The sequence below is a fragment of the Oncorhynchus kisutch genome, linkage group LG17, assembly GCF_002021735.2.
Source record: "Oncorhynchus kisutch isolate 150728-3 linkage group LG17, Okis_V2, whole genome shotgun sequence".
Classification (NCBI taxonomy): domain Eukaryota; kingdom Metazoa; phylum Chordata; class Actinopteri; order Salmoniformes; family Salmonidae; genus Oncorhynchus; species Oncorhynchus kisutch.
Window position 1 is genome coordinate 20,116,933 of NC_034190.2, and position 19,137 is coordinate 20,136,069.

The 19,137-nt window shown below is 42.9% G+C and overlaps 2 protein-coding genes across 2 annotated transcripts; both read left to right on the forward strand.

The window, feature by feature from the left end:
* The first annotated feature begins 262 nt into the window (after positions 1–262).
* On the forward strand, positions 263–1,824 carry LOC109907290 (39S ribosomal protein L53, mitochondrial-like). The gene is made up of 3 exons (XM_020505176.2): positions 263–466; positions 1,232–1,344; positions 1,631–1,824. Exons 1-3 carry the CDS (start codon positions 453–455, stop codon positions 1,804–1,806), a joined length of 303 nt encoding a protein of 100 aa, XP_020360765.1. The 5' UTR covers positions 263–452; the 3' UTR covers positions 1,807–1,824.
* A 487-nt stretch (positions 1,825–2,311) lies between these two features.
* LOC109907289 (fatty acid-binding protein, heart-like) lies at positions 2,312–3,754 on the forward strand. The gene is made up of 4 exons (XM_020505175.2): positions 2,312–2,466; positions 2,655–2,830; positions 2,924–3,028; positions 3,513–3,754. The coding sequence occupies exons 1-4, from the start codon at positions 2,394–2,396 to the stop codon at positions 3,564–3,566; spliced, it is 408 nt and encodes a 135-aa protein (XP_020360764.1). The 5' UTR covers positions 2,312–2,393; the 3' UTR covers positions 3,567–3,754.
* The last annotated feature ends 15,383 nt before the right edge of the window (positions 3,755–19,137 follow it).

Sequence of the window (19,137 nt, forward strand, 5' to 3'; positions counted from 1 at the left end):
TCTAGTGTGTGCAAAATGAGCAATTAGTGAAAGTGACATAGGAAGCTTTTAGTTGTGTTATCCACTACTCCCCTCTAGCGATGAACATCATTTGTGAGAGTATTCAGTCAATTTTCAAATTATCTATAGATCTGTCAATATGCTCATAGGCTGTTCTGAGACCGTACCCGTGACTGAATACATTCTCCGGAGGTGAAAGTAAGTAAAGCAGATCTGTATGTATTCAAAATTAGCCTCTCTGCAGTGACACACCCACCTGATAGTGTCATATTAAAATAAATCAACATCAACCACCCCTTAGAAACAATGACACTGGGTCTGTGTGCCAGGAGTCTGCTCAACCACCTAGAAACAGTAACAGAACAGTTTAAAAACGGTGAACTCACTCTTGTAGAATCTGCGCTCGAGACGTTCCTGAACAGCGCCCAGGTTGAAAGGTCATCGTTGCGAAAATGGGCGGCATACGGTAGGTCAGAGGTGGTGCTGAAGCAGTCAAGAACATTGTTGTGCATATTTGTCCATTTGAATCCAATGTTCGTTCCACACGGTAAGAAAGTAAGTTGTCTACTTGAGCCATGTGAATATACATTTTTCTAGTGAGCAGAATGTACTTTTATTCATTCTATGAAAGGGAAGCAACCCTCTCCTGTAGGACAAATAATGCATCTCTCATTTCACAGATGCTCACAGACAATCACGGCATCGTTTAATGTTATCAGTGCAACCAGTCATTTTTTTAGCAACATTTCTTCATATTGTTGATATAGACAGATTTAGCAAGGTTATTCGTTTCTTGCTAGCGACCTTAAATATCTCGCCTTATAAACGTTGAGATTGGTAGATCGAGATTTTCATTCAGCTTCTTGCTTTACTGGCAACAACCTTTAAATGCTAATGTTAGAATGCTATTGCTGTAAACTCAATATTTGGCAAGCATCATCAAGCAATGTGTTATATGACTGTTTATTCCAGATTTACAAACCATCTATAAACTATTCATTAACTGATTATGTAGGCCTATAATCTACTGCATAGCATGTGTAGCCACAAGGCGCATTCCATAATTAAGAGGCTCGCTGAAATAAGTAACGGTTGGCATGTAATTTACAGATATATTTTTTCTCTTCTGAATGGGTGAAGTTAATCTATATTTCTTATTCCGGTGATGGATCAATCCCCACACAGAGATGCAATCCCTGTTAATGTGACGTTCCTTGTTGGTGTCCTGCAGGGAGTTCCTGGTCATGGTTGGATCTGAGAAGGCCAGATCTACCAGTATAAACTGTGAGGTGATGACAGAAGTGAAGCATGACCAGTCTGAACCACTGGTGGACATTACATTTAGTAAGTAGAATAAAGTTGACTTTTACCTAAGCTTTACATAATATAGGCCTACGGTAGGACTATATTGCCAGTTGTCACCAATCCTGGTACTGGAGAGATATAGTGTGCAGGCTTTTGTTCCAGACCAGTATTTACAAAAACATAATTAGCCAACATAATAGTAATTAGCTTATTGGATTCTTTGGGGTCCTCACCATTTGGTACCAAGTAGCTGAGTTCCCAATTTGGTTTTGTGTAACATTTATCCTGCCTCAGCTCAACGAGTGCTTTACCCTCTTCCCTACAGTGGACGGAGAAAGGCTAATGATGAAGGGAGCGAGACTGACCATCAAGGAGATGCTGACAGCACTGCAGTCCCGATGTGTAGCCAAGGACCCCAGGCCAAAATTACCGCCAAGAAGCAGTCCCACCCAAAATACCCTAATTGAACTGTTCTGTGTTGGTATTTGTAAATGTTTATAATAAAATACTTTAATTGAACTGTTCTGTGTTGGTTTTCACTCAATTATAGAAGTTATTGAATGGTTTTTACGTTTAGCGAAGTTGTATTGTGTGCATTTTCACTTTTTTAAGTTATTTAGGTTCGATGGCATAAGACTTATTTGAAGTGAAAATTATTGTATTTTTTTCTGCCAAGTTTAAGACAATCGTTGTCCACTCTATGTAGGCTATTAGATTATATTATCTCCCTCTGTCATAGTTTTGGAGCATGTGATTTGTCAACTATTTGCAGAGTAATAGACACTCTTTTAAGCGTTTGAAAGGACATTGTGAAACGCATAGCCTCTGACATAGTAAACTAAACGTAATTTGGCACAGTAGTAGATGTGGCACTCAAAAACCTTTCACCCATTCTAGCATTATTCCATCCATCGAAAATTGAGGAACTACATACAGTGACGTTCGTGACTGTGATTGGGTAGTTTTAGAATGCGCGAGCCAGAGAGATCCCTTTAAAACCGTGGCTCGTTCTCAACGGAGTGAGTAGAGTTGAGCTTGGACCAATTGACTGAACTGTTGGGAATATTGCAGATAGGCTAACTGGAAAGATGGTTGACAAGTTTGTGGGGACCTGGAAAATGATTTCCAGCGAGAACTTTGATGACTACATGAAAGCTTTGGGTATGATATATTTGTCCAATCTTAAATGATTAATTACATATGAATGTATATAATAATATACATATAACATGATGCTATGATAAGGCTAGTCATTTTTATTTACATAAATTATTATGTATTATGCATTGGGTTGCACCACGCCACACTGTCAATACATCCCTCTTGACAGTTTGTTCTCCGTTGTGCAGGTGTTGGTTTCGCGACCCGACAGGTGGGAAACCGCACCAAGCCCAGTTTGATCATCAACATGGACGACCAAGGAATGATCTGTTTGAAATCTCAGAGCACTTTCAAAACGGTTGAGGTTAAATTCAATCTCAACGAGCCTTTCGAAGAAACAACCGCAGACGACAGAAAAACAATGGTTGGTTTTGATAAAAATCTGTGTGTGAAAGTCCGTTGATTTGGGTTAACGGGTCATTGGAAATAACTTTCATTTTTTCCCTTTCATCTCCAGACCGTTTTTAGTCTTGAAAATTGCAAACTTGTGCAAAACCAGAAGTGGGACGGCAAAGAGACAACAATAGAGAGAGAGGTGACTGGTGATGGAAAGTTGATAGCGGTAAGGAATCGTTGTTTACTTACTTATATAAATAAATAAACGTTTCTCAAATGGTCCTGTAGTCTTTTTCGGCATGTTTGTAGTGCTTGTGTATTTGTAAATAACTTCTAAACTTGACAGACTAATGTAAAAATGTATGATATAAATGCATTTTAAAAAACTTTTTCACCACAAAGTTGAAATGTTGCCAATGAAACTTGTTGGGAAAGTTAAGTCACACTTGACTATATAAGCTCAACCATTTTACATCTGACATTGGACAAGTGTTTTATCACCCTTTAACCTAAAACATATGCCGGAATGTGTATTCCTGGCTCTTCGCCTGCACCTGAAACATCTCAACTCTGACCTACTGTAACACACCCTATTTTCCTCTCCTATTCTCCTCTCTTCTCCTTTCCCCTCCTCTCCTCTTCCTCTCCTCTTCCACTCCTCTTCCACTCCTCTTCCACTCCTCTTCCACTCTTACTTCTCATCCTTACAGAAATGCATGATGGGAGATGTGATTGCGGTGAGGACATACATGAAGGAGGTGTAATGGGACTCAGGACCATTTTGTTTCAGATGACGACAGGCTCAGTTCAATGAGCAGCAAAGCTAAAGTTACAGCGCGTATTGCTCATATTATTCATTGTATTGCCAAACAAATTTATGCATTGTAATACTTCAATATAATACATTTGGTTATAAACATTGTTTTGGTTTTAATAAAAAACTTTAAATTTCCCTCTGTTCTCATTTGGAATTATTGCACAATGTCTTGGTTGGATTCTCCAGATGTGACAGTAGGGACAATATTGACCACTAAAGACTTACATGTATGTTTTACTTTTTTAACTCTAAACATATAAAAAATAATGAGACATAAGACAAAAACACATTTTATTCATAGACTTTGACACAAAATGTGGGAGATTTCATCCCATCGTGTTGCCACATTTCTCCTTAAATAACAGATGTCTTTCTTGATTGCAATGAGCTTTAACAATGAACAAATCCATCATTGTTTTCTGCAACAAATAATTAAGTATATTTGATTATCGTAAACATCGATATTTGTCAGCTCCCTTGGCTCTATCATAACCATGTGTTTAACCCATTACAGTCTTGGTCTTGTCTAAGCCGGGGAAGGGGTTCTGGTAAGCTATATGGAATTGTTTTAAGAATGTCATATCAAGGATTATTTTGCTATTTGATTTAAAATTTTAAGACTCCTTGAAAGATCCCCCAAAAATAAAATACAAATATTTGCTGAACAAATGCATTGAATAACAGATTCACTTGATGGAGCAACAGATAGTCCCCCTCCCCAAAAAATCTAAAGGAAGTTTGTTCTGAAGTGTCAGGAAAGATTTGTTTTAGTTTTCTTTACATATATTTAACCCCTTTTTTTGTCACTAAACAGTCTCCATATTCTGTATACTTCCATGTTGTTTTTAACTGGTACCAGGAGGGTTCTTCAGATGAGTCTTGTGAGGCCTGTGGGCATCCTAGAGCAAATAAAGCAACATGTATGTGTTTGTGAGAGTCTCACCTTTCCACAGAGTGGAAGCCCAAACTGTATAGCCTAAACTGTTCGGACTCCACAGACAAAAGTTGGTAGTTCGGCTGTACAGACTTCAGACGAGTCCCAAGACACTGCGAGGGTCGCAACAGTTTCTAGGCCAAACCGTACGGACGTTACAGACTATTTTGTGAGAAGACCGATTTTCAGGATATCTCATGGTCTGACAAGCACGGTGGATCGAGACATATCCAACGCAAAAAAAAATATCTCTAGTTTAATCTGACAGATTTATATGGGGATTACTTTTATTATGCTAATTTAGCTTTAGCTAACACTTTCAAACACTGTACAAGTCAAATTGACATGGAATGTAGATTTTGAAGGATTACTGTACAGTACATCAACATGGACAGCCTATTTACTGTATGTTAAGCTGTTTTGCTCAAAGCAACATTTGAGTGGTTTGAGTCATAACAGGACTGTCAAGAGCTGAAGACCTTGTGAAAGTTTGAATAGCAACAGGAGCCATTGGAAACATTTTTCATCTCAACCCCAAGTCAACGTTTATCTGTTTAGTTTGTATTTGGATCACATCCAATAACACACTTCTCTCGAGCATGGGCAGAACAAGACAAATTAAAGCTACGTACTTCAAAATGTTCAGATGGAAGGCTAGCTAAGCCTGGGAGGTTTGGAGGGGTCAAGTAGCTAGATCTTGGAAAGTTACATGATGAATGCTTGTTGTTGGCAGGGGACCACCAGACCTACTCTACTAGGATGTGAATGCTTTTTGATTATCAGAGGGGACCAGTGTTAGAGGTCACAGAGGATATGTATTCCTTTCCTTTTTTTGGTCTGGAACATTTCTCATGTTGTAGGCCACATAGTTGCAGTGGTGCGTAACTTAGGGAACCCAGAGCATTGTGGGTCTCCCTGGAGTCACTCCCTTTGGCAGGGACTCGAGCTGAGATTGTTCCAGAGAGCGACAGTTAGCCGAAAGCCACTTTCCCATGGCAGGAAACAGAGCAGATATACTGATTGTGGTTAATGGCGAAAACAGCTGAATTAGGTGGAACTGTGGGCCAACTCTCCACCGACATCACATTTAGGCAGGACAATGCAAACAGGCCCCTGCCTACGCTGTATAAAGTTTGCACAGCGGGTGGGTTGCCAAGTTTATCACAGTTGCAAATGCTGGTAGGATAAACACAACTTGAGACGTGCAGCAAAGGTATAGACTGATTGGTACAGTGTAGCAGAGCCAAGTTGAAGTTACAGACTGCTGTACACACTAATGGAAGTCTCCTGCCCATATACAGCGTGATCAAAATATTTCATCAATATTTTGATATTCATATGGATGACAATAGGTCACATGAGTAACGTTGGACCAATGACTCAAGGTTCATAATTATGATCTTTATTTATTTTATTTATTTATTTCACCTTTATTTAACCAGGTAGGCTAGTTGAGAACAAGTTCTCATTTACAACTGCGACCTGGCCGAGATAAAGCATAGCAGTGTGAACAGACAGAAACACAGAGTTACACATGGAGTAAACAATAAACAAGTCAATAACACAGTAGGGAAAAAAAGAAAAGAAAAAGAGTCTATATACATTGTGTGCAAAAGGCATGAGGAGGTAGGCGACTAATTACAATTTAGCAGATAACACTGGAGTGATAAATTATCAGATGGTCATGTGCAGGTAGAGATACTGGTGTGCAAAAGAGCAGAAAAGTAAACAAATAAAAACAGTATGGGGATGAGGTAGGTAAATTGGGTGGGCTATTTACCGATGGACTATGTACAGCTGCAGCGATTGGTTAGCTGATCAGATAGCAGATGTTTAAAGTTGGTGAGGGAGATAAAAGTCTCCAACTTCAACGATTTTTGCAATTCATTCCAGTCACAGGCAGCAGAGAAATGGAAGGAAAGGCGGCCAAATGAGGTGTTGGCTTTAGGGATGATCAGTGAGATACACCTGCTGGAGCGTGTGCTACGGGTGGGTGTTGCCATCGTGACCAGTGAACTGAGATAAGGCGGAGCTTTACCTAGCATGGACTTGTAGATGACCTGGAGCCAGTGGGTCTGGCGACGAATATGTAGCGAGGGCCAGCCGACTAGAGTATACAGGTCGCAGTGGTGGGTGGTATAAGGTGCTTTAGTAACAAATGGATGGCACTGTGATAAACTGCATCCAGTTTAATGAGTAGAGTATTGGAAGCTATTTTGTAGATGACATCGCCGAAGTCGAGGATCGGTAGGATAGTCAGTTTTACTAGGGTAAGTTTGGCGGCGTGAGTGAAGGAGGCTTTGTTGCGAAATAGAAAGCCGATTCTAGATTTGGAAGGAGCGTTTGCAGTCTAGCCAGACACCTAGGTACTTATAGATGTCCACATATTCTAGGTCGGAACCATCCCGGGTGGTGATGCTAGTCGGGCGTGCGGGTGCAGACAGCGAACAGTTGAAAAGCATGCATTTGGTGTTACTAGAGTTTAAGAGCAGTTGGAGGCCATGGAAGGAGTGTTGTATGGCATTGAAGCTCGTTTGGAGGTTAGATAGCACAGTGTCCAAGGAAGGGCCAGAAGTATACAGAATGGTGTCATCTGCGTAGAGGTGGATAAGGGAATCACCCGCAGTAAGAGCAACATCATTGATATATACAGAGAAAAGAGTCGGCCTGAGGATTGAACCCTGTGGCACCCCCATAGAGACTGCCAGAGGACCGGACAACATGCCCTCCGATTTGACACACTGAACGCTGTCTGCAAAGCAGTTGGTGAACCAGGCAAGGCAGTCATTAGAAAAACCGAGGCTACTGAGTCTGCTGATAAGAATATGGTGATTGACAGAGTCGAAAGCCTTGGCCAGGTCGATGAAGACGGCTGCACAGTACTGTCTTTTATCGATGGCGGTTATATCGTTTAGTACCTTGAGCGTGGCTGAGGTGCACCCGTGACCGGCTCGGAAACCAGATTGCACAGCGGAGAAGGTACGGTGGGATTCGAGATGGTCAGTGATCTGTTTGTTGACTTGGCTTTCGAAGACCTTAGATAGGCAGGGCAGGATGGATATAGGTCTGTAACAGTTTGGGTGTCTCCCCCTTTGAAGAGGGGGATGACCGCGGCAGCTTTCCAGTCCTTGGGGATCTCAGACGATTTGAAAGAGAGGTTGAACAGGCTGGTAATAGGGGTTGCGACAATGGCGGCAGATAGCTTCAGAAATAGAGGGTCCAGATTGTCAAGCCCAGCTGATTTGTACGGGTCCAGGTTTTGCAGCTCTTTCAGAACATCTGCTATCTGGATTTGGGTAAAGGAGAAGCTGGGGAGGCTTGGGCGAGTAGCTGCGGGGGGGGCGGGGGGGTGACGCTGTTGGCCAAGGTTGGAGTAGCCAGAAGGAAGGCATGGCCAGCCATTGAGAAATGCTTGTTGAAGTTTTCGATTATCATGGATTTATCGGCGGTGACCGTGTTACCTAGCCTCAGTGCAGTGGGCAGCTGGGAGGAGGTGCTCTTGTTCTCCAAGGACTTTACAGTGTCCCAGACCTTTTTGGAGTTAGAGCTACAGGATGCAAATTTCTGCTTGAAAAAGCTGGCCTTTGCTTTCCTGACTGACTGCGTGTGTTGGTTCCTGACTTCCCTGAACAGTTGCATATCGCGGGGACTATTCGATGCTATTGCAGTCCGCCACAGGATGTTTTTGTGCTGGTCGAGGGCAGTCAGGTCTGGAGTGAACCAGGGGCTATATCTGTTCTTAGTTCTGTATTTTTTGAACGGAGCATGCTTATCTACGATGGTGAGGAAGTTACTTTTAAAGAATGACCAGGTATCCTCAACTGACGGGATGAGGTCAATATCCTTCCAGGATACCCAGGCCAGGTCGATTAGAAAGGCCTGCTCGCAGAAGTGTTTTAGGGAGCGTTTGACAGTGATTAGGGGTGGTCGTTTGACTGCGGACCCTTAGCGGATACAGGCAATGAGGCAGTGATCGCTGAGATCCTGATTGAAGACAGCGGAGGTGTATTTGGAGGGCCAGTTGGTCAGGATAACGTCTATGAGGGTGCCCTTGTTTACAGATTTAGGGTTGTACCTGGTGGGTTCCTTGATGATTTGTGTGAGATTGAGGGTATCTAGCTTAGATTGTAGGACTGCCGGGGTGTTAAGCATATCCCGGTTTAGGTCACCTAGCAATACAAACTCTGAAGCTAGATGGGGGGCGATCAATTCACAAATGGTGTCCAGGACACAGCTGGGAGCTGAGGGGGGTCGGTAAGCAGGCGGCAACAGTGAGAGACTTATTTCTGGAGAGATTAATTTTAAAAATTAGAAGTTCGAACTGTTTGGGTATGGACCTGGAAAGTATGACATTATTTGCAGGCTCTCTCTGCAGTAGACTGCAACTCCTCCCCCTTTGGCAGTCCTATCTTGACGGAAAATGTTATAGTTGGGTATGGAAATCTCAGAATTCTTGGTGGCCTTCCTAAGCCAGGATTCAGATACAGCAAGGACATCAGGGTTGGCAGAGTGTGCTAAAGCAGTGAGTAAAACAAACTTAGGGAAGAGGCTTCTGATGTTGACATGCATGAAACCAAGGCTTTTTCAATCACAGAAGTCAACAAATGAGGGTGCCTGGGGACATGCAGGGCCTGGGTTTATCTCCACATCACCCGCGGAACAGAGGAGGAGTAGGATGAGGGTGCGGCTAAAGGCTATCAAAACTGGTCGCCTAGAGCGTTGGGGACAAAGAATAAAAGGAGCAGATTTCTGGGCGTGGTAGAATATATTCAGGGCATAATGCGCAGACAGGGGTATGGTGGGGTGTGGGTACAGCGGAGGTAAGCCCAGGCACTGGGTGATGATAAGAGAGGTTGTATCTCTGGACATGCTGGTTGTAATGGGTGAGGTCATCGCATGTGTGGGAGGTGGAACAAAGGAGGTATCAGAGGTATGAAGAGTGGAACTAGGGGCTCCATTGTAAACTAAAACAATGATAACTAACCTGAACAATAGTATACAAGGCATATTGACATTTGAGAGAGACATACAGCGAGGCATAAAGTAATCGCAGCTAGCTAAAACAACAGGTGAGACAACAACAGCTAATCAGCTAACACAACAACAGCAGGTAAAATGGCGATGACTAGGCAGAGAGGGTCGGATTAACAACACACAGAGCCTGAGTTCGCGGCTGGGGCCGACAGATAAAAAATAAATAAACAGAATGGAGTACCGTGATTAATGGACAGTCCAGCAGGCATCAGCTATGTAACCAAGTGATCATGGTGGCCAGGGGGCAACAGTAGATGGAATAGGGAAGCCGTGACACAGCGTTTAAAGTTAGTAGCCCTGGGCTAGTAGGAGCGTCTGCTCCGACGGAGGCCGGATGAAGGCACAGTGGAGGGAGTATTCGTCGGCAGACCAGTCGTGGTGGTGTGGCGGGGCGCCGTGTCGACAGAGAATCCAAGCCAGATGGCGAAAGAGGTATTGTGGAATTTAGTTTGCTAGCCGGGAGATGTGCCTGGCTCACGGCTAACTGGTGCTAGCTTCGTGGAAGTGGCGTTAGCCAATATATCCAATTGGTAGCAGCGGTGATCCGGTGCCAAGGTCCAGAGTTTATAGCAAGGATCCGGTGGAGTATTGGGCTCTAGCCGTGAATGAGTGGGGTTCGGGTGAACAGCTGAGTAGGCCGGGAGGTGGGCCTCAGGGATTACGGCAGGAATCCGGCGTTGTTGTGGAGAGACAGTCCGATACTGGTAGACCAGGGAGTAATTATCCAGGCTAAAAACAGGGCTGGTATCTGTGCAGAAGGTAAAAGCCGCTAGCAGTGGCTAACAATGACTAAATAGCTTATAGCTAATTAGCTGGTTAGCTTCTGGAGGTTCTTGAATGTGTTCAAAAAAATTAAATAATAGCGATTCCGTATCACATTGGGTGAGGCAGGTTACCGGAAGGTATAATTGAATTAAAAATCAAAAAGAGATTGAAAATAAATTGAAATATGCATACAAAAAATACAAAAAATATAAAAGTACACGAGAGGACAAGACAAACACGTCTTCACTGCTACGCCATCTTGGAATGAGTAAGTTATTAGTGTGTGTGTGTATGTGTTATGTGTGTTTGTATATTTGTGTGTATGTGTTTGTGTGCGCAAGGGTACAAGTTCCTTCTGAGGCGAGAGAGACATCTAAAATAATACCACCCAAGCCTTAATCCATACAAGTCTCAGCTGCTTCTGGTTGTGTTCTAAATGACATCCGATATAGTGCATTACTTTATGGGCCATGGTCAAAAGAAGTGGACTAAATAGAGAATAGAGAATAGGGTGTCCATTTAGACACAGCCTCTGTGTGAAAGCAGCAGGCTGGTGGTAACGGGAAAGGAAACATTACTATAACAGCTCGTAGTTCAGTGATCCGCTGTAGCTGTGGCCAGAGGTAATTACAGCACCGTGAGGAATCTCCTCGGGAAGAGAGTGATAAAGAGAGCACAACATGAGATCTGTCAGAGGAGAGAGAGCCACAGTAAACATTAGAAATGTTTAACGAAACAAAGTTGTGTGAAGATAAATAATTGTATTTTGGGATACATATTAGGCTTCTGTCATTGCTTACCACAGAAGAGAAAGTCAGGTCGGTTTCCCAGACACAATTTAAGCCTAGTCGTGGACTAAAATGCACTTTCAATGGAGATTCTACATTGAGCAATTTAGTCCAGGTTTACATAATCTGTGTCAGGGAAACCAACAGTAAAGTCCTGCTCAAAACTAATACAACAGTGTCTGGGAATGATAAAGTTGTAACGGTTGTCGTCTGGAGATAGAGAGGACCAAAGCGCAGCGTGGTTAGTGTTCATCTTTTTAATGGAAAACTGAACACTTCAAAAACACAAAACAACAAAGTGACAACCGAAACAGTTCTATCTGGTGCAGACACACAAAGACTGAAAATAACCACCCACAAAACAGGCTGCCTAAATATGGTTCTCAATCAGGGACAACGATAGACAGCTGCCTCTGATCAGGCCAAACAAGAAACCCAACCTAGAAACACAAAACATAGAATACCCACCCAACTCACTTCCTGACCAACTAAAACAAAGAAATAACACAAGAACTAGGGTCAGAACGTGACAAAAGTCTACACTACAGGGCCTGATACAATGTCTGTGTATCACATTAGGTCTATTCACACACCCAGAGGGATGTTTTTGAGACTGTGTGTGTGTGTGTGTGTGAGAGAGAGAGAGAAATGGCTAGCTAGTTAGCGGTGCGTGTTAGTAGAGTTTCAATCAGTGACGTCACTCGCTCAGAGACCTTGAAGTAGTTGTTTCCCTGTGTTCAGAGAGTCCCTGGTTTGAGGCAAGGTTGGGGAAAGGATCGCTGCCCGCACCTGCCCGCCAGTCTAGCATCCCTACTCTGGACGGTTCTGACTTAGACTATGTGGACAACTACAAATACCTAGGTGTATGGTTAGACTGTAAATTCTCCTTCCAGATTCACATTAAGCATCTCCAATCCAAAATTAAATCTAGTATCGGCTTCCTATTTCGCAACAAAGCATCCTTCAGTCATGTTGCCAAACATACCCTCGTAAAACTGACTATCCTACTGATCCTTGACTTCGGCGATGGCATTTACAAAATAGCCTCCAACACTCTACTCAACAAATTGGGTGTAGTCTATCACAGTGCCATCCATTTTGTCACCAAAGCCCCATATACTACCCACCTCTGCGACCTGTATGCTCGTTGGCTGGCACTCGCTTCATATTCGTCGCCAAACCCACTGGCTCTAGGTCATCTATAAGTCTTTGCTAGGTTAAGCCCCGCCTTATCTCAGGTCACTGGTCACCATAGCAGCACCCACCTGTAGCACGTGCTCCAGCAGGTATATTTCACTAGTCACCCCCGAAGCCAATTCCTACTTTGTCCGCCTTTCCTTCCAGTTCTCTGCTGCCAATGACTGGAATGAATTGCAAAAATCACTGAAGCTGGAGACTCATATCTCCCTCACTAACTTTAAGCATCAGCTGTCAGAGCAGCTTACAGATCATTGCACCTGTACATAGCCCATCTGTAAATAGCCCATCCAACTACCTCAACCCTGTATCGTTCTTTTTTTTTGCTCCTTTGTACCCCAGTATCTCTACTTGCACATTCATCTTCTGCACGTCTATCACTCCAGTGTTTAATTGCTAAATTGTCATTATTTTGCCACTATGGCCTATTTATTGCCTTACCTCCCTAATCTTACATCATTTGCACACACTGTATATAGGCTTTTCTATTGTGTTATTGACTGTACGTTTGTTTATTCCATGTGTAACTCTGTGTTGTTGTTTGTGTCACACTGCTTTGCTTTATCTTGGCCAGGTCACAGTTGTAAATGAGAACTTGTTCACAACTGGCCTACCTGGTTAAATAAAGCTGAAATGTAAAAAAAAATGTTTAAAGGAGAGCGATGGAAGCAAGAATGTTACACGTATGTGTGTGCCTTTTCATACACAGGGGTATCTTGTTGACCAGACAGCCTGGACATTACAGGAATGAAATCACATCCTTTGTGTCACATCTGGAAAGCTCCACTCGCAGTATACGTCCACCCACACCCTTCCGCTGTCCCCTTCCTCTCTCACACACACACACACACACACACACACACACACACACACACACACACACACACACACACACACACACACACACACACACACACACACACACACACACACACACACACACACACACACACACACACACACACACACCAGCACCAAGGCTATAGTAGCCTAACACACATGTACGCACACACAAATGCAACACAGTTTACGATAGTTCACTTTGTTTTCCTCAGCCTCACCCATTGGGTCCTGAGAACAGGGTATTTGATACGGCAAATATCGCTTTTACCTGAAATCAATCATCTAATTCGCATTTAATGTTCCTACCAACACTGGCAACTCTTACTGTGACCATATAAAAACACATTTTCTCCCCTCAGGTAAAATTTGTGACACTATCCTATATAAGATTTCATAACATAATCTTTATAAAAACACCTCTTCTATCCTTCTCTTCTATCCTTCTCTTCTATCCTCCTCTTCTATCCTTCTGCAGTCTCTTCTATCGTCCTCTTCTATCGTCCTCTTCTATCCTCTATCTTATTGATCTACTCAGGTTGTAACAGGAACTCTAAAGCAAACTTGGGTTCAGATAGTGTTTGAACTCTTTCAATTGCTTTGAGTGTTTGTGGATCCTGCTTGAAGTGCTAGTTGGGCGGTGTTTGCACTTTTGGGACTATTCCATTGGTTATATTGCACCCAATCAAGCACAGCTAAAGCATTTGAAAGATTTCAAATACTATTTGAATCTGGGTCTACTCTGGAGTGAAGTGGACCTTGGGTACAGCCTGGTCCTGCGGCCTGCTGGGTAGAGAGGGGGTTGATGGGTAGGAAGGTTAGGTATGTCAGCCCTGGCCTCAGTGGAACTGCAGGGAAGCTGAATTTGAACTACTTCCAAATCCAGTTTAACTGAGGATTGGATGAAGTCTTTCTGATTTGAACTGCATCAGCTCTGGGCTTGGGCGTTATGTTATGCAAGGAAGGAAAGGACAGCCTGGCCTGGTTTGGGTTCACTCCAGAAGCAACACATCACAGAGTAAAAAATATATATATTTGTCAAGTGTTTTATGTGTGTTGTATTTCTAGTAAATTACAAGTCGATTGAAATACAGGGATTAGGGATTTAAGGTTGATCAATTGATGGATGAAAATTATAATCTGTCATCAGTCACTCCTCAATACACAAAATGTACTCTGAAAAACCTTTCTGTTCCCATTTCGAGCAAGGGGATTAAACCCTCGTTTGAGATTCATGTCATCCCCAAGGGAAAGATATGAGAAGTAGTAAAAAAAAGAACTGGGGTGATGACAGTCTTAAAAGGCTGCTTTACTGTGCATTTACTGTCATAGAAGCGGGGTTGGCTAATCTCATGAGCTACATTATAGTCATATTTGCTGACAAGCCTGCAAGTGTTGAGTGCTGAAATAAAGAACTCATGTCCTGATATAAAAACTGTCTAACAACTTTTAAATCAATCCCCATTGTGTGTTGGAATTTTTCTGATCATGACCAACAGACCAACAAACCAGCTGTTACTGGCATTCTCACTTCTCATGGTGCCTCAAGGCATGTGATCTCTTATCTTTTGTAGGGTAATGCAGGGAGAGCTGTGAAGGAGAAACAATGTCTGTAGGTGTGGAGTGGCTAGGTGGGGACCTGAAGATACACTACATGTGGACACCTGCTCGTCGAACTTCTCATTACAAAGTCATGGGCATTAATATGGAGTTGGTCCCCCTTTTAATGCTATAACAGCCTCCACTCTTCTGGGAGGGCTTTCTACTAGATGTTAGAACTTTGCAGTGGGGACTTGCTTCCATTCAGCCACAAGAGCATCAGTGAGGTTGGGCTAAGTTTAAGTTGCATTAGCTTGAGGAGCTAACACAAGTCTTCAGGTCTTCAGGTTTAAGAAAGCTGCAAATGTACACCCAAATCATCTTGACCACCTAGGCCCAGGTTAAGAGACAGGTTGAGCCAAGTCCTGGACTAGGCTTAACCTGTGTCCGTTACACTGGCCCTTAAAGAACTACAGGGTTTGTTGATGCTCCATCCTGCCCTGCCTATCTAAGGTCTTCGAAAGCCAAGTCAACAAACAGGTCACTGACCATCTCGAATCCCACCGTACCTTCTCCGCTGTGCAATCTGGTTTCCGAGCCGGTCATGGGTGCACCTCAGCCACACTCAAGGTACTAAACGACATCATAACCGCCATCGATAAAAGACAGTACTGTGCAGCCGTCTTCATCGACCTCGCCAAGGCTTTCGACTCTGTCAATCACCATATTCTTATCGGCAGACTCAGTAGCCTCGGTTTTTCGGATGACTGCCTTGCCTGGTTCACCAATTACTTTGCAGACAGAGTTCAGTGTGTCAAATCGGAGGGCATGCTGTCCGGTCCTCTGGCAGTCTCTATGGGGGTGCCACAGGGTTCAATTCTCGGGCCGACTCTTTTCTCTGTGTATATCAATGATGTTGCTCTTGCTGCGGGCGATTCCCTGATCCACCTCTACGCAGACGACACCATTCTATATACTTTCGGCCCGTCTTTGGACACTGTGCTATCTAACCTCCAAACAAGCTTCAATGCCATACAACACTCCTTCCGTGGCCTCCAACTGCTCTTAAACGCTAGTAAAACCAAATGCATGCTTTTCAACCGGTCGCTGCCTGCACCTGCATGCCCGACTAGCATCACCACCCTGGATGGTTCCGACCTAGAATATGTGGACGTCTATAAGTACCTAGGTGTCTGGCTAGACTGTAAACTCTCCTTCCAGACTCATATCAAACATCTCCAATCGAAAATCAAATCAAGAGTCGGCTTTCTATTCCGCAACAAAGCCTCCTTCACTCAAGCCGCCAAGCTTACCCTAGTAAAACTGACTATCCTACCGATCCTCGACTTCGGCGATGTCATCTACAAAATGGCTTCCAACACTCTACTCAGCAAACTGGATGCAGTCTATCACAGTGCCATCCGTTTTGTCACTAAAGCACCTTATACTACCCACCACTGCGACTTGTATGCTCTAGTCGGCTGGCCCTCGCTACATATTCGTCGCCAGACCCACTGGCTCCAGGTCATCTACAAGTCTATGCTAGGTAAAGCTCCGCCTTATCTCAGCTCACTGGTCACGATGGCAACACCCATCCGTAGCACGCGCTCCAGCAGGTGTATCTCACTGATCATCCCTAAAGCCAACACCTCATTTGGCCGCCTTTCGTTCCAGTACTCTGCTGCCTGTGACTGGAACGAATTGCAAAAATCGCTGAAGTTGGAGACTTTTATCTCCCTCACCAACTTCAAACATCAGCTATCTGAGCAGCTAACCGATCGCTGCAGCTGTACATAGTCTATTGGTAAATAGCCCACCCTTTTCACCTACCTCATCCCCGTACTGTTTCTATTTATTTACTTTTCTGCTCTTCTGCACACCAATATCTCTACCTGTACATGACCATCTGATCTTTTATCACTCCAGTGTTAATCTGCAAAATTGTAATTATTTGCCTACCTCCTCATGCCTTTTGCACACATTGTATATAGACCCCCCCTTCGTTTTCTACTGTGTTATTGACTTGTTAATTGTTTACTCCATGTGTAACTCTTTGTTGTATGCTCACACTGCTATGCTTTATCTTGGCCAGGTCGCAGTTGCAAATGAGAACTTGTTCTCAACTAGCCTACCTGGTTAAATAAAGGTGAAATAAAAAAATAAATAAAAAATGCTCAGAGGTCAGAACATGGCTTGACTGTTAGACTATTGTCTAGACTACAGTCAGACTGTACTGTGCTACTGTCTACTAGGGAATGAGTCATTTAGGGTCAACAGTAAAAGATTGTGTCTGTCTTGATTCCTGTTCTCCAACGAAAATGCAAAGAGTGGGAATGACTGGAATCTCCTAGCTGTAAGATGTTGATATGGAGAACTGTTCTTTGTTTACGTCTGAGCTCTACGAAGCCACCACAGACTTCTAATGGAGGTGCTGGGGTCACAAGACAGTGGCCTTATCACAAGTCAGGCCATACCCACTGGGCACAGACGTCATTTCAACGTCTAGTTTTCATTTGCATTTGGTTGAGATGTCAACTAACGTGAAATCAACAAAAAATGCCACCATTTCATTGGATTTAGGTTACAAGTTAGTTGAAAAAAGACTAAATTCCCTTACATTGATGAATTTTTGCCAATCCAATCAGTTTTCCACGTTGATTCAACATCATCACATCTAATTATTTTAATGACTTGGAAACAACATTGATGGAACCAGTTCTTGCCCAGTGGGTATTGTTGTTGTGGTGTATTGTACATGGCTGGAATTCTTCCTAATACCTCACAGAACTTTGGAGAGAACATGATTTGTGATGTGAGACCAGAAAAGCTACAGTATCGTCAGTAAAAGTCAGTAAAAACAATATTGGACTGTCTGCAAAATAATCTACCTTTTCTTCACGAACGAGTACACAGTAAAGTTCCATATTTTGAATAAAATTCTGTTTAAAGGCCCTGTGCAGCCAAAAACATGAATTTCCTGCGTTTTATATATATTTTCACACTGAGGTTGGAATAATACTGTGAAATTGTGAAAATGAAGATAATGCTCTTTTAGTGGAAAACTGTTAGAAAATACAACCTGAAATTTCAGCCTGTTATGGTGGGATGGAGTTTTGGCCTGTGACATCACCAGGCAGTAAATTAAATTAGACCAATAATAAAGACAGTTCCGGAAAGGATACTTTGGGATTTTGGCAATGAAGCCCTTTATCTACATCCCCAGAGTCAGATGAACTTGTGGATACCATTTTTAGCGCGTTGACTGGAAGTCTATGGTAATTGCTAGCATGCTAGTTAGTATTGGCTTGCGAAGCTACCTCTAACGTCCTTCATAATGGATGCAGCGACAATAAAATGGTATCCATGAATTCATCTGACTCTGTGGAAGTAGATAAAGGGCTTCATTGCCAAAACCCCGAAGTATCCATTTAAGTGCAACAATTTAGACTGCAATATTCGGACAATCAGAGCCAAGATATCTTGGCACTGAGCAAAAATGAGAACATTTCAATTCCAGTATAAAACCATAACAATGTATACTTTGTTTATAGAATTTAGAATTGGTTGTCATTGATTGGTCACAAAATAAAGACACAAAATGCAGTTAGATCTTTACTGTGGTTCATAAACACAAAACAATAGGCATCCGAACTCCCTCGAACACTTTCAAGCACAATGCTGCACACAACACACACTTCCCCACAATGTAGGGGAAAGATAACAGGGTGCTGCAACAGGGCCTGTGATAGTCCAGAGGAAAAAGGAAACCATCTGTCATGAGCTGACCTCTCTCCAAATGGCTCGAAAAGCGTCCGTCCACCAGTTAAAAGCAAAACAGTTCCTCTCCCTTTAACCCTCTCAAGTCTAAGTGAAATCTCAACAGCCAATTCCCAACTAACAACAAATGTTCCCACAACTTTAGAGAAGGTTCCGTCAAGAGTCTCATTAGGTCATTAACTAACGCTTTCATAGGAATGTTCCTGTGATGTGCAAGGAATGTTTCCAAGAGACCATTCCCTTAATGCTAAATAGAACTTACCCAGAACGTGGTTACCATGTTCTCAGAACATTTCATGGGAACTTTGCAAGAACATTCATGTGTCCAGTTTTCTGTACGTTAGGGGAACATTCTATTTATGTTCGCAAAAACCTTCTGAGAACATTTTTAGAATGTGTTGGTGTTAAAGTTAGGAGAACATTCTCTTAATGTCAGCAGAATTTTTTTAGAACGTGGTAACAATGTTCTCAGAATATACAACATACATTTTCTACTGTGTAATGTTTATGGGATGTTGCAAGAAACACTCGTGTCCATTTTTCTGAGGGTTAAGAGAATATTCTGTCAACGTTCCACCAAACATACACAGAACATGGTTACCATGTTCTCAGAATATACAATATGAATGTTCTAGACATGTTTC

What these genes read in the sequence shown, in the direction of transcription:
- LOC109907289 (XM_020505175.2), top strand. Translation starts at nt 2,394, where the DNA reads ATGGTTGACAAGTTTGTGGGGACCTGGAAAATGATTTCCAGCGAGAAC. An exon ending in TGACTACATGAAAGCTTTGG is followed by an intron (nt 2,467 to 2,654) that starts GTATGATATATT and finishes TCCGTTGTGCAG; the next exon opens with GTGTTGGTTTCGCGACCCGA. An exon ending in CAGACGACAGAAAAACAATG is followed by an intron (nt 2,831 to 2,923) that starts GTTGGTTTTGAT and finishes TTTCATCTCCAG; the next exon opens with ACCGTTTTTAGTCTTGAAAA.
- LOC109907290 (XM_020505176.2), top strand. An exon ending in ACTGGTGGACATTACATTTA is followed by an intron (nt 1,345 to 1,630) that starts GTAAGTAGAATA and finishes TCTTCCCTACAG; the next exon opens with TGGACGGAGAAAGGCTAATG.